The sequence below is a fragment of the Vigna unguiculata genome, chromosome 7 (genome assembly GCF_004118075.2).
Source record: "Vigna unguiculata cultivar IT97K-499-35 chromosome 7, ASM411807v1, whole genome shotgun sequence".
Classification (NCBI taxonomy): domain Eukaryota; kingdom Viridiplantae; phylum Streptophyta; class Magnoliopsida; order Fabales; family Fabaceae; genus Vigna; species Vigna unguiculata.
In genome coordinates this window covers 2,788,119-2,811,072 of record NC_040285.1, presented here as the reverse complement: position 1 = coordinate 2,811,072, position 22,954 = coordinate 2,788,119, and the positions used below count along the sequence as shown (strand labels likewise).

At 31.9% G+C, this 22,954-nt stretch overlaps 1 protein-coding gene across 1 annotated transcript; it reads left to right on the top strand.

Moving 5' to 3' along the window:
• The first annotated feature begins 1,567 nt into the window (after window positions 1-1,567).
• On the top strand, window positions 1,568-17,598 carry LOC114190054 (DNA-directed RNA polymerase I subunit 1). The gene is made up of 21 exons (XM_028078809.1): window positions 1,568-1,767; window positions 1,859-2,028; window positions 2,838-2,997; window positions 3,113-3,385; window positions 4,247-4,462; window positions 4,619-4,789; window positions 5,748-5,910; window positions 6,380-6,564; window positions 6,833-7,096; window positions 7,442-7,530; window positions 7,672-7,819; window positions 8,653-8,871; window positions 9,080-9,400; window positions 9,496-9,640; window positions 12,683-12,891; window positions 13,463-13,665; window positions 13,931-14,129; window positions 14,216-14,475; window positions 15,202-15,342; window positions 15,451-16,231; window positions 16,739-17,598. Exons 1-21 carry the CDS (start codon window positions 1,750-1,752, stop codon window positions 17,333-17,335), a joined length of 4,932 nt encoding a protein of 1,643 aa, XP_027934610.1. The 5' UTR covers window positions 1,568-1,749; the 3' UTR covers window positions 17,336-17,598.
• Window positions 17,599-22,954: the final 5,356 nt, after the last annotated feature.

Genomic DNA, 22,954 nt, shown 5'->3' with positions numbered 1-22,954 from the left:
TTGAATCTTATTCACAACTTTTATTACACTGTTTAATTTTGAATAATCTCTATCTTATTTTTTTTATAAATAGTTTAGTGGTTTTGAAAGTTAGGAAAAAATTAGTAAAAAACCTATCATAATTATAATTTATAATTTCATAATCATGTAGCAATTTTTGAAAGAAATCCATTTTTTTATCAGTTCATATTTAAAAATGAAGTAATTTATCATTGATTATAATTATAATACAGGTCAAATAATTATAGAGGTTTTCATTTTTTTTTAGTGAAATCTCAAGTAAGTACTTTTATTTTTATTTGACTCAATTTAGTCCTAATTTTGAAAAATTCGTTGCAATCAGTTTCTGTCCGTTAGTTGTAGAGTAACGGTGTTAATTATGTGACACGTGTTAGCACGTGATATTTTTTATTTTTTTTTGATTTTTTTTAATTTGTAATTTTTTTATAATTTCTTTTAAAAATTAGAATTGTCACATGTCAATATGACATTGTGTCATGTGACAGAGATAATGTGATGTGACAATGACAGTGTCACGTGTCACTATTAAATGTAAAAAGTTTCAATGTAGTTCTTGTATTTGTTATTTTGTCTCAATTTCGTATCAATTTTTTTAAAACTGAATCAATCTCATCCATGTATCAAAATTAATTTTTATATAAATTTTACAGTGTATTTTTATTATAATTGATATTTTTTGACAAAATTAAGTTTATTTAAATGTATATTTTATATTGAACTTTATCTAAATATTGTTTCAAATATTTATATATCAATAATTTATAGACAAATGTTAGAATTGTTATATTTTTTTTTAGAAAAATTTATATTTGAATTTATAAAGTTTTTATTTTTAAAGCAACTCTAACATTTATTTATAAATTATAGATATATAAATATTTAAAACAAAATTTAAATAAATATTAGTGTAAAATATACATTTAAATAAACTTAATTTTGTTAAAAATATCAACTATAATAAAAATACCGTTGTAAAATTTATATAAAAATTAAATTTGATACATGGATGAAATTGATTCCGTTTTAAAAAATTTGAGACCAAATTGAGACAAAATAACAAATACATGGACTATATCGAGATTTTTCACATTTAATAGTGACACGTGACAGCCATATCATGTATGACACAATGTCATATTGACCCGTGACTTCTTTTTAAAATTTAAAAAGAAAAAAACGCATGCTTACACGTGACACATAATTAACATCATTACTGAACAACTAATGACAAAAAACTGATTGTAGCAAATTTTTCAAAATAGGAACTCAATTGAGTTAACTAAGAATGAGAGGATCTCCTTGAAATTTTGCTAAAAAAAATGAGATCCTCTACAATTATTTAACCTATAATATAATAAAAAAACTAGGAAACTAGGTTATTCCCTGTTATTTTTTAAAGATAAACTAAAAGTGAGAAAATAATTTTTCAAACTTTATATTCTTACAATACTATAAAAATGTTACTTTTATCAAACACTCCTTAAATGTAAAATAAAGAATGATCTTATTTAGAGATATTATTTTTGTACCGATTTAAAAATATGCACTAGATTGAATAAGATTATTATTATTGGGGTGTGCTCTGTTTCATATAATAAAACCCCTCATTCCTAAAACCTCTCAAATCAAAACCTATTTCTTGTTCTAACACTGAACCTTTGTTCTTCTTTTTGTTTCTCTCTCCGATAAACCCTTGACGGCGTTAGGACCTGCTTTGACGGCGCCACCATGGTGCTCTCCACCGAGGTAACAACCCTCTCTCAATGTTAACATGAATCTGGCTAACAGTGTAACTCTTTTTCTTCCAATAAAATTTTCTGACTCCGTGACCTCGCAGAGTGCGACGAATTCCGTTAAGGCGGTGGCGTTCAGTTTTTTAACTAGCGACGACTTGCGGCGGAGCAGTCTAGTGAAGATAACAAATCCCATTTTGCTCAATCCTTTGCTTCACCCTGTGCCTAGTGGACTATACGACCCAGCTTTGGGCCCGCTGGATGATAAGTCCCTGTATGTTCATTTTTCATCAATTTTCAATCTATTATTTTGATCACAGATATTAATTGTTATCTGTTCAGACCTTGTTAGTATAAACTTTTTCGGGAATACTCATAGGAGAGGAAAGTAAGAATGTAGAAGAAAGTAAATATTTTTAATTTGTAATATACTTATATAGTTTGTAGAAATTTTCTCATCTTATTTTAAGGAAAAATAAGGAGAATTAGTTAATTTTAATTTATAAGAGAAGATTAATTCATTTTCTTTTTTGGAGAAGTTTATTTAGACAGGGGTCTTACTCAAGTTTGTCTCTTAAAGACAGGGTATTGAGTTTATCACTGTTGTGCTAGAGGTTCATGAAAGGTGTTATTAGGTATTAACTATTTAATTTGGTTTGGATAAACTTATCAGTAGGTACTCACAGAGAACATAATGAAATGAATTAAGATGCAAAAATGGATTAAACTTGTTATTCAAGGTAAAAAACAAATTATGTAGCTTTACATTTTCAAGCACCGAGTTATAAGGAATTTTTTGGAAGTTAGTAATCAAATACTTGTCTTCCATTAATGATCTCTCAGACTGGAATCTAATCCATACAGACATGGCTTTATCTGTTTTTATTGTAGAGTTTGATTGAGCTTTTATGTTTTATTTTTCTCTGGTTCTAGAATTGTTTTTGAATTGGTTGGGGAGATAAGTTGTATGGAGTAGTAGTTGAGCATTTTTTGATGACTGAAGATGTTTGATTCAAGTTGTACCTATGTTTCATGGCTTGAATGAGGGTGGGTGGCTGAGACATGTTTTTTTGTTTGATGCAGTTGTAAGTCATGTGGTCAAGGTTCTAAACTTTGCCCAGGTCATTTTGGTCATATTGAACTTGTTTCCCCTGTCTACAATCCTTTGATGTTCAATATTCTTAGCAGTATTATACAGAGAACTTGTTTCTCTTGCCATCATTTTCAAGCTAGCAGAAAAGAGGTAAATTTATGTCAATATTTTGCAGAAAAGCGGTAGTTTTATGTGTTTGTCCTTATACTTCTGCTTTTTGAAAGATATATTGACTATTGTTTGGTTGGTTTTATGTTGATGGAAGGTGGATATGCGTACTACCCAATTGGAGCTCATAATGAAAGGGGATATTATTAGGGCCAAAAGTTTGGATTCTATTATTTCAGATGACTCAGGTGATGATGTTGAGAGCCATTGTCATAGTGCTGAGCAACTGGGAGAAAATTGGACCTCCCTTCAATTCAGTGAGGCAATGTCTGTTCTAAAGAAATTTCTGAAGCGACAATATAAGAAGTGTCAAAATTGTGGAGTTGTAAATCCTAGAATCAGTAAACCAACCTTTGGATGGTTTCATATGGTAAGATCATCTTTTCTTGTTACTTGGTCTATTTTTAGAAATTAGTTCATTGTAGAATTTAAATCATTCTAATAATAAAAAATAGTTTGTTGTCAGTTAGCTCCAAGTTACTTTCTTTTAGATCTTTATGCCACATTTTCTTTAGATGTAATAATACTTTTGTTATATTATTCTTTCAATATTATATATTACATATTACATATTACACATATATTCTTTTATGTATATCCACACCCACATTTATTGTAAAGCTGGTGGGTTGTCTATATGATTCCACAACTACCATGCTACCTTAGAGTTCAATAGATGACAATTTGTTTTGTTTTTTAGCATTATTATTAATAGAGCTACATACTTGCAATACTGTGCCTGCTCTATAGCTGGGTTTGATTAGCTGTGCTTTACCATACTCAATCATTATGTTTACAACTGCGAGTTTTTCCTCTCTTTTTTTTTTGGAATATGATGTCTTGGTAAAGTTAGAAATTTGAATATCATAAGGTGCATATCTCTACTGTGGATATTGCATTTTCTCATAGGCATGTTTTTTTCCACTTCTTGGTTTTGTTTCTTGCAATGATTTCCTTTTTCAAATATTAAAAGAACAATTTTGTACAGTTTAGATTTTTTTTTTGTATTTAAGATGAATGATGACTTGATAGCTTGAAATTTGAATACCACAAAGTCCATATCTCTCTACTGTAGATATTGCATTTTTTTTATATGAAGTATTTATGTTTATGCTCATGTCATAAGAAAAGGTTCATTCTTGTTGGTATTTCTAGCTGCATTGCCTAATTCTTACTTTCATTTCATTTCCTTTCTATTCTTCCTTTTTTTGTTTGTGGTTGATGACTCAAGAATGTCCTCTCTGCTGATGGGGCTAGAGCAAATACCTTCAGAGCTGTGGAAAGTGAAATAAACAATGATGACATGTCCTTAGGTGTTGGGGAGACTACAGATGAAGAAGATATATCGTTTGCTGGGGCTGCTAAAAGAGATAAAATAAAAAAGGGGAATTTGTCTCACAAGCTAGCTGCACAAAATAAACTTTCCGGGTCGTTGCTACCATCACAGGTTGGTTTCATGTACATATTGGTCTAAGACCGTCTTTTATAACGTATTCTGTTTTGTAGGACAATTGTCTGATTGCTAATGACATGTTTAATGTAATAATAGATGTTGCTTGAAAAAGTGTGTGGATCTTTTCATATAATTCTTTTTGAATTTCAGGTTAAAGGTATTTTAGAGCTTTTGTGGGAAAACGAGACCAAACTCTGCTCTTATATCACTGATATTCAAGATCAGGGGTTTGGAAAGAAAGCTGGTCACTCAATGTTCTTTCTAGAGAATATTTTTGTGCCACCAATAAAATTCCGACCCCCAGCTAGAGCAGGTGATGACGTAAGTATGCTTAAGATATACTGTTAACAAGAATTTATAGATTTCTTTTGTCTCTGATAACTATGTAACATTGGTTTGAGAATAAATTTCATTATGTTATATTTTATTCTGATTATTGTTTCATGAGAAAAAATACAACACATGTAGAGGAGATGAGTTTTATGGGTGTTTCTTTATTTTAGGATGTTTATGTTCTATTTTTTTGTTCTGTTCTTTTTTTCCTCAGCAGTTGGCATATGGTGACATGAATGGCTGGGAAAGTCCAGCTTTTGAAAATAGAGCATTTACATTTTGTTCATTCTGTTCCTTTACATCCTCAATAGTTTACTATAATTGCTATTCTTAAGTGTTTTTCTTCTCTTTCTAAATCATCTTCATACTGGTCTTTGGTGAAAAAACCACTTTGACATCTTACCCAACAGATTAACTAACTTTTAATTCTAATATATCCTAGAATTTGCTTGCGTTGCTTAATGGTATAGTTGAGTGTAATAGATAAGAGGACAAATAGAGTAGTAAAAATGATAATACAGATGGAAATTAGTGGGCATACGGGGAAGGATAAGAGTAGGGATGATAATGATTATGTGCAAGTGAAATTTAGATTAGCATTTGTTTAATTAAGGATGGAAGAAACTCACTTGGGGTGGTTTGTCTTGTCAAAAGAAGGTCTGTAAATGTTCCTATGTGTAAAGTGGATCAAATGCAGAGTAGTATGATTAAAGGGGATGGAACCCTACCAAATTTAGGGAATATCATTTTTAAAGACCTATTGTCCATGGGTTGTTGAAAATTTGGCTTTTTCGAATCGGCCAATTTATCATGGAGCTGAATCCACCTAGTGAGACTTGGTTGCAGAAATTAGGATTGTAGCTTTTGATTTTGATTTATTTTATTTTCTTATGTATCTCTATTTTATGTTATACTTGTTTTAATTGTGTAGTCAATGCTTATGTAGGTGATGGAACATCCTCAAACTGTTTTGCTGACTAAGGTTTTACAAGGCAACATATCCTTAGGAGATGCCCATATAAATAAGTTAGATCCCTCTAAAGTGCTAAGCCGGTGGATGGATCTTCAGCAATCTGTTAACTTGCTATTCGACAGTAAAACTGCTTCTGGTAAGAGTTTCTTATTGTTTCGTTTTCTTTACCTGTTAAAGATTTGAATGGTAATTCGGAACTGCCTGTGTTTGGGTTGGTTGTAATTTGTCAATAAAATCATTGACCAATAGTGTTATTAATAGATAATAAAGCAAATGCAGAAAATGAAAATAAAATTAATCTTATAAGTGTTAATTTGTGATAACAATGGTCAAAGAGAGCTTAATTTTCTCTTGCCTGATTTATTCATTTATATGGATTCTTACATGAATAAAATAATATAATGATCTAAAAATATGTCGAATAGGTAATACAAAGACGAGTTAACCTATTCTAACATATTAATCCCTTCACATATCTTAAGCAAATCTTCTTTGTGTTTTGATGAATAGTTTACAATAAAACAGAGGAAGGAATCATTACAAATATGGAATAATGTTGTTAATGGTTCATACGTAGAATTATGTTTTCTTCTTGCTTGGTCTAGGCCAGAGAGATGTGGCTGCTGGCATTTGTCAATTGCTAGAGAAGAAAGAAGGCATCTTTCGCCAGAAAATGATGGGAAAGAGGGTTAATTTTGCATGCCGTTCTGTCATATCTCCAGATCCTTATTTGGCAGTCAATGAAATTGGGATACCCCCATATTTTGCTTTAAGATTATCCTATCCTGAGGTAAGGGTTGGAACAAGGGGTATCATTCAATGTCTGTTTGTTATATTCTTTGTTTTTTAATACTGTTATACTGTTATTCATTTTAGCTATAAGCGTATAGTATCACATGTTTACTGTATACACCTGTGAAGTGTTTATGTTTAATTTGGAGGGAGACAGGATGGAATAGCTTGGGTGTGATGTGGTTAGCTTGAGTAGGTTATTACTAGCCATTACCTTCATATCTCATTTTGTTTCCTGCCAATGCCTTTATGTTAATACCTTTCAGAGAGTGACTCCTTGGAATGTCATGAAGTTAAGAAATGCTATTCTTAATGGCCCTGAATCCCATCCTGGTGCTACACACTATGCTGATAAACAAGCAACAGTCAAGCTTCCACGAAATGGGAAGGTGCTTTCTATGATATCAAGAAAGTTACCATCATCAAGAGGAGTTATTTTGGATCAAGGGAAGATTTCTGATCAGGAATTTGAAGGGAAAGTTGTGTATCGCCACTTGAGGGATGGTGATGTTGTGCTCGTCAATCGACAGGTAATGCATTTTCTCATCTGATGTTGTATAGAAATAATGCAATTTATATTTATTGTGGAACCCTTAATGAATTTTTTAGGTAAGGAAAAAACTGAAAATCTAGTATCACACCAGAATGCTGGATGTATGCTTTTGATTATTCTCATCCACTATTGGAAACTGTCAAGTTGATGTGATTCTTGAAAATGTGTGATTTTTTTGAGTTAAAATTCTGTTTTATCATAAGTTCGCATTGGTTGTATTACTTGTATATTCTGCAACATGGAAAAATTGTGAAGATAATATTAGGAAATGTGTGATATGAACAACACTCTGACGTTGATTGAACTTTATATTCCATTGCAGCCAACACTCCATAAACCTAGTATAATGGCTCATATAGTTCGTGTTCTGAAGGGGGAAAAAACTGTACGGATGCACTATGCAAACTGCAGGTAATATGTAGCTTATGTTTGAGATTTGTGTGATTGTGCTATAAATTATGTATCAATACATTTGACTATATCTGACAATCATATAGGGTAGCTAATGTCAATAACTTTTTGTTTCTTGTTTTTTCTCCTTTTTGATCTCAGTACTTATAATGCTGATTTTGATGGCGATGAGATTAATGTACATTTTCCACAAGATGAAATTTCTCGGGCTGAAGCTTACAATATTGTAAATGCTAACAATCAATATGTGAAACCTACAAGTGGGGATCCAATCAGAGCTTTAATTCAGGTATTTGCATAAATTTATTCACGGATTGCACCTTTAACTGCATCTCTTGCTCATCCTTTGTCCTTAAGCTTTTTTGTGATGCTGATTGGACATTGATGTTGATGATCAACGATCTACTACAGGAGCAGCCAGTTTTCTTAAACCTAATTTAATATCTTGGTGGTCTTGAAAGAAACAAGTTATTGCTTCTTTTAGTCTGATGCAGAGTACAAAAGTTTGGCTCAAATTTCTAGTGAACTATTATGGATTTCTGCATTGCTTACAGGACTGCAAATTCTTCACCTCCAATTCTTCTTTGCGACAATCAAAGTGCTGTGTCTATTGCAAACAATCTGGTCTTTCATAATCGCACTGAACACATGGAGATTGATATTTTCTTTGTTAGAGAGAAGGTTATGGCCAGTGGGAGGATGTATTGACCAAGCCTCTATCTTCGGCTTGTTTTACTTTTTTCAAAGCAAACTCAATGTGAAGAACTTGTTTTTCTAAAAAATCTTGTCCTCAAGTTTAAGGGGTGGGGGGTACAACTGTCAGACTTTATTAGTAGAAAAAGATAATTTGTACAGCTGTTAGCTATTTCTAAAAATAGCCTTTGTTGTAAGAGATGCCTATAAATACAATTATGTACTCCTATTATTGTGTGAGATGTGATAGTAAAATTCAGTTCATTCTAAAGTTTTGTTCACTTTTCTTAAGTGTCTCAATGTAACAACATTGTTTCAGAGCCTCATCACCTTCTGTTTGCTTATTTAATTATTCTTACATTATTTACAAAACTTTTCTTCTTTTGGTTCCTAATATTTTTTTCCTCCAATTTTGCACTATTTTTCCAGGACCATATTGTGAGTGCTTCTCTTCTTACCAAAAAGGATACTTTCATAACTTATGAAGTGTTCAATCAATTACTCTATAGTTCTGGTGTATCTATGGCTGGGGTGGGCTCATTCTCTGGCAAACACGGGCAGAAAGTTTTCATGACAAATTCTGAGTGTGACATGTTTTTGTTTCCTCCAGCAATATGGAAGCCTGAACCCTTATGGACAGGAAAACAGGTTGCTATCCGTTAATCTTATGCTTAACACTTTCACTCTTTTGATGTTTTAGCAAATTACTTTCTGGATAAACTGGGCAGAAAGTTTTTCACTTTCATTTAATGTTTTTTTCCCCGTGTATTATTTCATTATGATATATTAAACTAAGGAATCAGTATGATTGAATGATATAATGGTTTATAAATTTGGTCTCTTATGTTTTTTCTAGGTTATCAGTGCATTGCTATACTATATCACCAGAGATGCACCACCATTTACAGTTGAGAAGAATGCAAAAATCCCATCAAATTTTTTCAAAACTCAGGTCAGGGAGGGAGAAAGATATACACGTCGTGATAAGTCAAGAAACAAGGATTTGCCTGATGAGGATAAATTATTGATATATAAAAATAATTTGGTGCGAGGTGTGGTTGATAAGGCTCAATTTGGTGACTATGGTATAATACATACAGTGCAAGAATTTTATGGATCGAATGTTGCTGGTAACCTACTCTCAGCATTAAGTCGGTTGTTTACTTCCTTTTTACAGGTTCCCGATAAATTTATTCGTTTTTCTGTTATATTTTTGTCAGTAGTTATTTAGCATGCATCCTTGCATGGTTCTGATTTGTTTTTGTCTTTCAGATGCATGGGTTCACATGTGGAGTAGATGATCTTATGATAATAGAAGAAAAGGATGTTGAAAGAATGGATCAACTCAGCAGTTGTGAGGAAATTGGTGACATTGTTCATCGGGAATTCATTGGAGTATTGGATGAAAATAATATAGGTAATTGAAATAAAATAATTTTATAGAAAAAAGGATTCTAAAATAATATTCTATTTCAAGATATGATAATATTTTTTAGATAGTTTTAATTTGTGAATTGCTGGTTTGTATTTAATATGTTAACCCCCGAATTTAATACTATAGTATGTTGAGTGCCTTGACTTTATGATGTCTGCAACTTAAACTCTCATATAATTCTTTGCTTTCCAACTCCTGATATAGTGAAGTTCCTCAGGCAGAAGTAACTTCTGTCTTCTGAATTATTATTCTTTCCTTTAACATATTCCCTTGAGCTCGTCACGACTCTAGTTTCTTCAGTGCTGTAGAATACATATCTTTGAATTGAAACAGGTAAAATTATGACTGTTGTTATATTTGTACAACTTTCATAAAGCTGCATTTTTGGGTGTATGTACCTTGTCTAAAATTTGGGTGTTATAAGATATACTGTTTCCTTGTAATGCACTCTTCCTTTTTCCATATATATGAAATAGGTTTAATTAAGTTTCAAGTCCCTCGTAATTTTGAATATTTTCAATTAAGTTCCTATTATTTTTTTTTTGTCTATTTAGTACTCAATTTTTATATTTTTTAATTGAATCTCTACTGTTTAATATTTTTGTTAATTGTGTGATGTGATTATTATTTTATTCTGTCATCTTGCTTATTTCTCTCCAATTAAGAAATGTGATGTAGTTAATATAAAACAAGTGACTTTACTGCTTTAATTGAAAATTTGAAAATATGTTGGATAATGAGATGGTCATACTTCCTAATGGCTTACATGTCATCATCTGTACGTGAAGGCAAGTAAGCAAGATTACCAAGCAAGATAACAATCACGTCATTCAATTAACAAAAAAGTTAAATTGTAGATGGTCAATTGAAAATAAAAAGTTTGAGTACTCAATTATACATATTCAAATTTATGTGGAACTTAAAACTTAATCATGTCTATAAAATATACATAAGATGAGCTTAGTACTGACTGATTTTTTATCACATCTAATTCAAGTTGGTATCAAAGTCCCATCGTTTGACCATTAATGTCTTGTGTCTCCTACCACTGTTATGTCTGACAAAGTCAGGTATAGGTGTGCCTCGAGAAGTGCAGCACAAAGCATTTCACCAGGCACGAGTGTCTAACAAGCCGCCGCCTTGATGTCAAAATCACATCGGACCATCACTGTTCCTCTTGTCGACATCTTCAGGGTAAGTTTCGGCCGTTGTCCTCATGGTTAGTTGCACTTAGATAGCTGGTCAAGGCTCTCCCCTCATGACCTATTGTTTTCTCTCTCTCAAATCTGTGTCTTCTACCATTTCTGCACCCTTTTCTGCTGCTTCTACTACCAAGACAAAAGTATTGAGTTATGGTTCCTTCCTTGGTCATGGATACCATGATCATCTGTAAAAGGAAGTCAATATGGTTTCGAATGAAGATAAATGTCCATGGTAGAAACAAGACTTCCTGTTATGTGTTGTTTTATAATAGTTAGTTGAATAAGATGTCTTAGAAATATTCTGATCCTTTAAGACAGGCTCTTCTTTTTGGAAAAAAGGCCCAAAATATTTTGGCTAAAAACTTAGTGTCTCTTTGATACAGATCAAAGACTAACCTATCTCACACAAGCTAGTAATGATATGATCTCACATGTAGCAAAGGGTTTAGTTGCAATAGAAGAATTAAGGAGATTTCTTGTAGTTGATGCATTGGATGATATCAACAAAAAAATTGATAAGTTATACATGGTTTTAATTTTGAAAAGTCTACACTCAGATTTTGATCATGTATGAGACCAAATTTTAGCTGGTGATCAGATTCATTCAATAGATTACTTAGTCGCTAGACTTCTTCAGGTCACCTTGTTACAAGATGAAAATTCAGTTGAAGTTATTAAAACATAAGGAATGGTTGCACTAATAGGAAGAGGAGGTCGTAGTACTAATAATAAACACTTATAAAATATACATAAACTGAGCTTAGTTACTGATTTTTCATCACATCCAAATTCAAGTAAAACATACTGAATTGGACTAGTGTTAATAATACTGTAGACGGATGGGTTGTTGTTTTGCAGATGCCTGAGTTTTTAAAAAGCTGAGTCTTCTACAGAAGAGTATCTTCTAATGCATTTATTGGCAAACTACCATATATCTTCTAGCTGAATCTAATTCATCTTTGGCTTGTTTTGTGTGCCTATATATCTTAGTATATAAAAAATTCAGAGAATTTGACAGGAAGATAGTAAACTGAAAAGTTTGTTATTGAATTTATGAATCTCTAAACTAAGAGATCAGGATTTATTGTAGGTTGAGATCTGTTACAACTGTTAATAGAAGAGCAGCTGGCAGTAATAATTTTTCTGAGCTGACAAGTTGCCTAAAGTAGAAAGCATTTTTACATAATGAACTAAGACGAGCTGTATGCATACTATCACATTATCATTACCGTTTCTTTTTTCTTAAAAAAGGATGTATTTATACTATCAGTCTTAAGGGATCTTTTTGTGTTCCTTCAGGTGTATTCTCTCAAATTGACTTGCAATTTTTTTAATTGAATCATTATTTTCATATTCTTCAGTTACAAATGAAGATAACTTTTAACTGATCTAGAATAAGTTGACAAGAAATTTCTATTGCCATCCTTGAGGTGAGGTTCATTATTTTGGATTAAGTTTGAAGTTTGGAAGAATGTTCACTGTCTAAAATTGGCCTATTTTGTTTTACCTATTGTTTCACGAGCAAAAGTAACTGCTGGAATATGGAGATGGGTGCATGTGTTTGACTATCAATATAATTTGCAAGCATTGGTATTCGGTGACTACTCTGAATGAAGCATGTCTTCCAAATGTGCCCTGAATGACCATCATCGGTTGGGGCTGTTTTTTTTGCTCATGACATAATCAGCTGTGACAATACTCGTTTCATATAATAGGTTTTCAAGCATACATTCTTATGCAATACTAGAAAACTGAAGAAAAAGTGTGCCATTTGATTTTTTCTGTGCGAAATTGTAATGGCTTAGTATATTTTTCATTTCAGATACAATTACAATGCAGTTGAATATTGAGAAAAAGGTACGCAGCAATGGAGAAGCAGCCTTAACATACTTGGATAGGAAAATGATAAGCAGTCTTAACTCAAGAACAAGCTCAGGAATATTAAAGGAGCTACTATCTGAAGGAATATTGAAACCTTCAGGAAAAAATTGTATTTCTCTTATGACTACATCTGGAGCTAAGGGTAGTATGGTAAGTGCACTGTTGTCTAAATTTTTGTCTGCATAACTCTTTTTTGTTAGTTGTGGGTGTATTGTTGTATGATTCAGAGCACTGTAGATACTGCATATGATTTGTTAGAAAAACTATGACTTTTCTGTGAATATTATGAATGGAGCTTGGCACAAGTGTCTTAGATGCTACACACATTTAAAGTCCTAAAATTTTGGCCTTAAGATCGTATTGAAACTATTATTATGGGCTACACATTTTAATTATGTTTGTGCATTAGAAGATCCTATTGGAACCATTATTATGTGCTACATATTTTAATTATGACGAGAGTGCAACCATTATTATGTGTTTTACAGTTTTTGAAATACAAGATCCTATTGAAGAGTAAGTAGATTATTTTCAACATTCCAAATTATAGAAAGAATAGCTTGAAGTTTTATCTTTTTGTTTCTTCTATCTATTATTTCTTTATGTTTTCATTCATTTCCATTGGCAGTTTACAAGATTGTAAATTTAGTGTGGTAAATTGTTTATGCACCATGTTCATGGCTTTAGTGATTTGAATTTGATTTCATATTCTTTTGAACAGGTCAATTTCCAGCAGATATCTTCTCATCTAGGTCAGCAAGAGTTGGAAGGAAAACGTGTCCCACGCATGGTTTCTGGAAAGACCTTGCCCTGCTTTGCTCCCTGGGATTGTTCCCCTAGAGCAGGAGGGTTCATTATTGACCGGTTTCTTACAGGCCTTCATCCGCAGGAGTATTACTTTCATTGCATGGCTGGTCGTGAGGGGTATAAAATTACTTTTGGATTACATGATAGAAAAAAAGTTCATTCTATTGTCTATTTTTCATTTTTTAAATTCAAGACATAGTAGATATAATGGCCTCCTAATTTCAAGATGCATATATGTATGCTTCTTAAGAAATGATGATTAGATCATTTCTCGTCATTGTCATTTGCATTTTTAGAACAATAATTTACGTGAGTAATAATACTATGGCAACCTTGAAAGACTGTTCAGATCCTAGCGGATGATCTCTTTTTTGCTCCACAGGTTAGTTGATACTGCCGTCAAAACGTCTCGTAGTGGGTACCTGCAAAGATGCTTGATGAAGAACCTTGAGTGTCTTAAAGTTTGTTATGATCATACTGTCCGAGATGCTGATGGTTCAATTATTCAGTTTCACTATGGAGAAGATGGTGTTGACGTCCATCAGACTAGCTTTATCAACAAATTTGAAGCATTGTCAAGTGTACGAGTGTTTATTATTTTGAGAAAACCATAAATTACATCTACAACTTGTAGCTTGTTCATATGTTTAACTATTTTTATTTTCAGAATAAAGGATTGGTTTATAGCAATGGTCGCCGTGAGCTAGACAGATCAAGTCCATATGTTAACAAATTACCAGATGCGCTCAAAGGAAAAGCAAAGAATTTCTTTCGTGATTCCTTAAAACAGAGAAGAAATCTTGGTTTGGAAGAAGAACAATTCTTAGAGTTGATGGAGCATAAGTATGTCTCTTGTCTTGCTCAGCCAGGTGAATCAGTTGGTGTATTAGCTTCTCAGTCTGTTGGCGAACCTGCAACACAGATGACGTAAGATTCTTTTACATTGTCATGGACTTTGATCCTTACTATGTGAATATAATCCGTTGTCCCCTTGGGGTGCTCTTTATGGCCAAACTGTTTCAATATTAAAACACATGGAGGAGTATGAATTTGTTAGCAGAACGATACTTGAACCAGAGTTAGCAAACACACAATTAATTTTAATTGTAAGGTTGGAAGTGGGTGAACGAAATTCTTAGTTGAGCACTTGTGGAAGATGAATACTGGAATACCTTCTTACAACTTCACCTGCACTAAACATAGGATAACGGGATAACTATTCGACAAAGCAAGTCATTTGTGAAGTCTTTTCCTTTCTTTAATGGTTTGTGTTTGATATAAACTCTATAAAAGCTTTCAAAGGGTTTCAACGTGGGTGTAATGAGTTTATGGAATGACTTGGCCATGAGGTAAACTAATTATATCTTAATTAACAAGTATAAGTTTGACCTTTATGGTATTAGAGAAGCTGCTGTGCTTTCTGATGATCACATATTGAAATATTTGTAGCAAAATCTTGAGATTTGGACAACTTTTAGTATGTATTCCTGGTGAAAGTAAGCAAAACTAACATGAACAATGACGTTATTCGTGTCTGGTGTTTATATAGGTTTGTTTTTGTTATCTACAAAATTCGCGTTAATGGTAGAGTAAGATTAATTTGTTGACCGGTGTGTGACCGATTACTTGTATTTTTGGCTTTTCTTTTTTCAGTTTGAATACTTTCCACCTTGCTGGTCGAGGTGAAATGAACGTGACACTTGGAATTCCACGTTTGCAAGAAATTGTTATGGCTGCTTCACGTGATATCAAAACGCCGTTTATGACATGCCCCTTGAGAACGGAAAAATCTATGTGAGATACATTGCCTATTGTTTTTGTGTATATTATTTTTGTTCCTGAAAACTTATTGCTTTTTGTACACAGACATGTATAGGTTTTTGACGCGATTGTTATTTGCAGGGAAGATGCTATTTGTCTTGCCGACAAATTGAAGAAAATCACTGTAGCTGACATAATTAAGAGTATGAAGGTTTCTGTTGTGCAAGTAGCCGTTCATGGTGGTCAGGTTTGCAGTATATATAAACTTGTGATGAAGCTATATAAACCTAAACAGTATCCAAAATACACTGATATTACCTATGAAGATTGGGAGGACACTTTAAGAGTTTTCTTTGTGAGAGAGTTGGAGGATGCTATTGAAAGTCACATGGCATTGCTTTCTAAAATTAGTGGCATAAAAAAATTCAAGACAGATCCACAATCAAATTATTCAAACAGCTCAGAAGATGCTCACGACAATGGATCAGAATCAGAGACAAAAGGTAAAAATAATGACGATGATGATGAAGATGGTGTTGTTGAAGACACTGAAGGGTACGAAGATCTTGGATCAGATGCACAAAAAAGAAAAAGGCAAGGTACTGATGAGGTTGATTATGAGGATGGTCTGGAAGAGGAAGTACATGATGGTGAGCTGTCAGAGGAAATTGAAAATGATGAGGATGGCAGTGATGTGGATGTTAATGAGAATGATAATGCCATGACACTTGATGCTAATAATTCTGAAGGACTTGAAAAATCCTCCAAGTCCATTGCTGAAAAAAATAGTTTGAAACGGGAAAAGAAAAAATCTAGAGCAATAATAAAAAAATATGACAGGGCAGTTTTTGTGAAAGCTGAAAAGAAGCATTTCGAGATCCACTTTAAATTTACCGGTGAACCTCATATTTTGTTAGCTCAGGTACTTTTAGCTCATTTCTCTTTACTATGCTATATAAATTTTAGGGTTGATGCCTTTCTATACTGCTATCAAAGTTTAGGTTGTTATTTTCTTAAAACTAAAAATAGTTTATTTTTATACTCTTGGGTAATATAAATGCTAAAAGCAAAGTACCTTCAACGCTGGTCAGGTACCTTGGGCATTATAAATGCCTAGAAAAACAGCACCTTCTTCTACCAACACTATATTCTTGCCATTTTGTAAATTATGGTTTTTCGAAGCTAGTGTCGGTTACTTTTTCATTTCAAAATCTTGGCGATGTTAAAAATGTGCTAGCATGATTTCAAGAAACGGATGAGACGTGGCCATTCCTCCATCTTTTTCTTATCCTATGTATATGTTCTAAGGAAATTGTGAAGTGAACTATGGTCTAGAAGCAAATAGGGCTGCTGTTGCCTGTTGAGTATATATATGTCACTCCCTATTTTGCTTATAAAACTTAACTGTTTTCAACTTAACTCTATGCAGATTGCTCAGAGAACAGCCAAGAAGGTTTGCATTCAAAATTTTGGAAGGGTTGGTGAATGTAAAGCTGTTACATGCAAAGAAAGTGGAGTAATCTACTATGGTGAAAAACGAAGGAGTAGGGATGATATTCCAGCCTCTGTAAAAGAAAAAATACCAGCACTGCAGACATCAGGGATACATTTTAAAACATTCTGGGAGTTGCAAGATGATCTTGATGTTAGGTATATTTATTCGAACAGCGTGCATGCTATGCTAAGTGCTTATGGGGTGGAAGCAGCCAGGGAGACCATCATTAGGGAAGTACAAAATGTTTTCAAATCTTATGGGATATCAGTAAATATCCGGCACTTGACACTCATTGCTGACTTTATGACTCACTCTGGTGGCTATCGTCCTATGAACAGAACGGGGAGCATAGCAGACTGCACATCCCCTTTCATCAAGATGTGCTTTGAGACAGCTTCCAAATTTATTGTTGAGGCAGCTTATCATGGACAGGTGGACAACTTAGAGACACCATCTTCCAGAATTTGTCTTGGTTTGCCAGTGAAGGTGGGAACTGGGTGCCATGATTTGATACAGAAGCTTGAGATATGATGTAGCTGGCATGTTCTTCAGCACCAGACCTTGGCCCCCACATGCCTGCAGGTCATGCCAAATTTTGATACCATATCTGTACTACTAAGACAATTTCTGAGTCCATTTTTGTCTGGTTCGAAATTAAATTGTTTGAGGTAAAATTAGCATAGTTTGAAATGCCATTCATTGTCCCATATGTACACTTAGCTGCTATAATGACTAGTGTTTCTGTGGCCTCGATTTTCCGCTTGGTCTAATATAATTTGATTGTTTTTCTTCAACATGTCTTACCAAGTGAAATAGGTTACAACTTACGACAAATACATGATGCCATGGTTTTAGTATTTACTCCGTTGTTCAATGGTAATATATACATCAGTGAGGGTATAATTGTTCTTTTGGTACTTCCGGTACCTTTTAATATATATTGCTTTGGCTGATAAAAAAATCATTGAGGGGATAATTAATTTGGTAATGTGAACTGATTTTAGAGAATCATTACCTCCTGTGGTAAACATTTACCAAAATAGTGATATTCTTATAGGAAAATTATGTTAACTCACTATACAAAATGTTTGTGTATATATTTTTTTCCTGTAAATAAGAAAGGAAGATATTTCCTCAAGGCACTGGATTTAATAAATATTGATTTCATTAAAATGAGTCAAATCAAATTTAATGAACAAAAAACCGAGGTACCTTCTAATCATAATCCATTGTTCTAAATGATATCAAATAGAGCATCAGTTTTTTTCACTGCTTGGAAATTGTTGGAATGCGGTTTTAGCTGGAGAATGAGAAAGAATAGAACTTTAGAGGAAGGAAGTATTTATACAATTGATAATTGTGTTTGCTGTCTGATCCAAATTTTAGGACAATCATCACGATTTTATTTATATTAGTGGCTCCTCACAAAACAATGGTTAGGAGTTTACTAACACATTTAATTTTATGATTAAAAATAACTCCTTAGAATTTCGTAAATATTAACCTACTTAAGTATTTTAAATGTTTCTACATGGTTATAAAATTATCTCCATAATAAATTTTTCTAGAACATGCTTCCAAAATGTTTCTCTAGAACAAGCTAACATGTTTATAGAAATTAGGCTTTTTGTTAATGGCAAGCAAAATCGATTTTATATTCAAAATACCTGGTTCTTGATTTTTTTTCTTGTGTAAGATATAGTCTTTTTCCAGAGTTTCGTTTAATAAGCTCGTTCGTAATAATTAACATAGGTCATGGCTAGGGCATATCAGATTATGATCTCTCTGTTTCTGATGAAAAAGAAAAAAGAGATTATGATCTCTCTAATGGTTATGATTAGAAACTATCTGATACTTAGAACAGTTTGGCTAGTTCTATGGTATGCATGATATTTAATAATTTATCTCTCCTTGCAATTTTTAAGAACATAAAATAAACGAGTCTTATGATTGTCTCACTATTCATTAAAAACGGTTAAACATCATTACTTATATAATCAACAAAAGTTGAGAACTGTCAAGTCAATTCGTCTAGTGTTGAAACATGATAAGAATTGATTAAAGTTTAAAAATCCCATCATGAACCAAAATATATATATATATATATATATATATATATATATATACGCAGAGACACGTTTATTGAAAAAAGTGTGTAATAAAAAGTGTGCATGTGTATTACAGGTCCCAAAAAAACATTTGGAAGATTGAACACAAAGTGACAAGTTAGCAATTATGGTCTCAAAACAGGTAAACTGTGGTCTGTCCAAAGCCACCGAATGAAAATGACACTATTTTTGGACTGTTGAGAGAGAGCAGTAATGACACTCGAAACTGTTGTCCCTTAATTTATGATTTTCCCTTCTTTCTCATCATCATATCAGAAACTCAGATGGAGAAAATGCATCAAACTCTCTCTCTTTTCTATTTATAATTTATCACTAACTCAGTAGGGTCCTTCCTTCTACATCTCTTCACTCTTGATGCTCATTCTCTATCGATCTAACCTTCTCTACACCCTTTTTCTTCTTCGTCATCTTCTATCTTTCGTTTCTAAACATCACAAAACAATTAATGTTGCTATTTTAAATATGTCAAATCAAAACAACAAACTTATGTGAAACATTCTGATAATAGTTTTTTTCTTTGACAGAAACTGTTCAATATTTAATGTTTTTTTTTTGTCTTTGAAAAGGATTAAAGCAGCTAATTTGTAGAATGGACAATAACCTTAACACAAAGAAAAAATGCATGAGGATTGTTTGTGTTGGTTATCAAATGAGTATTTATCAAAGTTTCATATGAAGTAATGTGAAGAAGAGAGCAGCAGAAAAAGTATTATAAAAATAAAGAGTTGCTTTTAGAGTTGTCATCACAACTCAATAAATCTCTTAGGTGTATAAGGGGTTTGAGTAGTTGTGTGTTATTAGAAGATTTGTAATTTTTGTCAAAATGATTGCATTTTGAAGGGTTTGCAATCTTGGTCTACAAAAAGAATTACATTATAAAGGATTTGCAGTTTTGACTTATACAAAAATTGTAAAAAAGTTTGTAATTTTTGCATGAAAAATTGCACTTGAGTGATAAGTACTTAGATGATAATATTTCTTGTTGAGTTTGTAAACGTAGAACTTAAAATAAAAGTGTAGAACCATATAAAATTTTCTGTATGTTTTTATTTTTTTTTCTGCTCTTTTGAGAATAGATTTACAGGAATGTAATGTGCAACGGTGTGTGATAAAGTAGATATATAATAATAATAGATGAAGTAGGTGTGTATTTTGGTTGATGCATGCATGCGTGGTGGAGTGAATGTCTCTCTCAAGAACAGTGATTTACAGAGAGAGAGAGAAAGAGAAAGGTGATGTCAGAAGTATGTGTCTACAGTGACTCTCAATCATCTATGGCCATTCAAACTTCCCAAGATTAAGTGCCACCAACACTCCTAATCTATGCCTACCACACAATCTAATTAGGATCTGTTCCATTCCATTCTCTCTTTACTTATTCTTTTGCTCAACATAATAAACCTTTTTTTTTATTTAACACCAATCATATATCTAGACAACAAAAGTTATACCTTTTAATTTTGGAGAGTGCATTTTCAGATACTTATGTGTATTAGAAAGAAAGATAGAACATATGTGATTCACAAAAAATATTAATTATAAGCAATAATATTAGATATGGTGTCTACTTTTCTATATTCAATGAATGAATATTGTCTCCATATATAGTAATAATTCATAGCTGAGAGCTAGTGGCACATGGAGAGTGATATTTTGATTACTAAATTTTAACAATTTTTTCTTACCATCTGATATATCATCTTTTAAGTGGTTTTGAAATATAAAAAAAATGAGAAAATGAGAAAATGTATAACCACTTAAAAGATGATATCTCATTTTGTAAGTGAAAGTTGTCAAAATTTAAGTGTCAAAAAATTATTTTCCATAGTCTATAGCAAGATTTGGAAGAGTATAGATGAAAGGAAGAGAAGATTTGGAAGAGTATAGATGAAAGGAAGAGAAGAGAGAATAAAGAGAGGAATGAAGATGAGATCTTTAATTTCAAATTCGGTGATATTTAATTTCAAAAAATTTCAGGTAATAATGAAGGGATTTAGATTATATTCGATTTAACTATGATTTCTATTTTTTTTATTAATTAAAAGTTTGATTTACCTTATTAATAATGTTTGTTTTTTTTTTTAAATTCTTAACTTTTAAAAAAGAATCAATTTTTTTAAAATATATTCTCTCTTTTTAAAAATATCTATTGTTTTTTATTCTTTTGTAGTTAAGACTTTATTTCGTTATATACATTTTTCTCTTTGTTCACTCATAAAATATGAATTTAATATTTCTTATTATTTTAAATTTACAAATTTATTTTCTAATGAAAAGTTAGAGTTTTCACACACTTGTTTTGATATTGATTATAAATTAAGCTTTTGTAAGCTAAAATGTTCATTCAGAGGAGAAGTTGTAGTTCAGGATGAGTTTTACTATTGTTGTATGTATGAGAATGAAATTGAAATATGAGAAAAAAATGCAATGGTACAACATTGCATTATTCTATTCACTACGTACACGAACAGTGTATAAATGAATAACAATTATGATTCAACAGTCAAATGTATTTTTCAGCCTAAAACAAATTTTCATATATTTTAAAAATAATCATAGCTACTTTTCTTTTTAACGAAAAACTAGTAATTTTTTAAATGATTATACTCTGTCTTTCGATTTTTTTGGATGTAAATAATTTATTAATAGATGACGAGGATAATTTTAATGTTTTAGGTTTTAAGTGGCATGCTAAAATCAGATTTCAAATTAACCTGGTAAATTAAATCAAACAGTTAAGACATTTTTCTCCTTTTCTCTTAATCTATATGTAACATCTATTAAATAGTGAAAATTTCAAAATAAAGACATTTTATAACTAAAATACATAGTAAATAATTGTATATATGACATTGTTTTACTGAGGCACCACACACAATATTAATCCATGTCACAGTCATAAGAACACTCAAATCATCTTTATGATAGGACTCCGTGCCACTCTCACCATCTAACAATTATCCTCTACATAAGTATAAATGATTAGTAGAATTCATGATAACTTCAAAATGAAAAAGTCCTTACCTCAATGCACACCCTAATGAATTATAAATCAAATAATATTTGTGCACAAATGGTACAAATTGATATTTTCCACTCTTTTCTTAGTTCAAACAACACTCAAAAACAATTTCTAATTGGTATCAATTTGTCAATTGCTCAATTCCCAACTTCCTCGTTTAATCATACATTGAAATCCACAATTCAACATCGAGGAATCACATGATCACAACACATCAAAATTAAACATATAAAACAATACATTATTTCAACACATGATACTAATTGATCACAAATTTAACAGTACCATACCAATTCAAATCTCAACCACCAACATGCATTATTCAACTCAAGTCAAGAAAACCAAAACTTAAGAACATAGACTAGCTTCCATTCCTTCTTAGACAACTCTAATTGCTATAAGAACCAATACACCTTCAACTCTACAAGATACTCTATCTACACATAAAAACATCACAAAAATGATCAGGCTATACCATTATGAACATTGATTTTCACATTAAAGACTCAGATGACATATGCAAGTAGAGAAAACTCGCATGCAAGGAGAAAATAAATTTGTCCTACATAAGGGTAGTAAAAAAGACTTACTCAAATAAAGAAACTAAACGATTGGATGGAAAGAACTCGCCGAGAAAATCACTCCAACAGTCTCACATCTTCAAAAAAATGAACAAAAAATGATATAGAGAAAAGAGGATGTAGAGAATTTTAGAAAAGTGGTATATAAAAAGATAATGTGTTTTAAAATAATGAAACTCATTTATAACCAAATTACTTATACTAAAATATTTATTATTAAAATAATTGAGTGTTCGTATTTTTAAAACACCATCAATCCTAAAATATCATTTTTCTATATCCTGACATTATAATTTTCTATTACAACTTTATTAGGTGAAGTATACCACATTATTGTCTTTCATATAAAAAACGTTGAAAAAAATTAGAAATATCCAAATCCAAAGAAAAGATCCACTCTAAAAAGTAAAACAAAAAT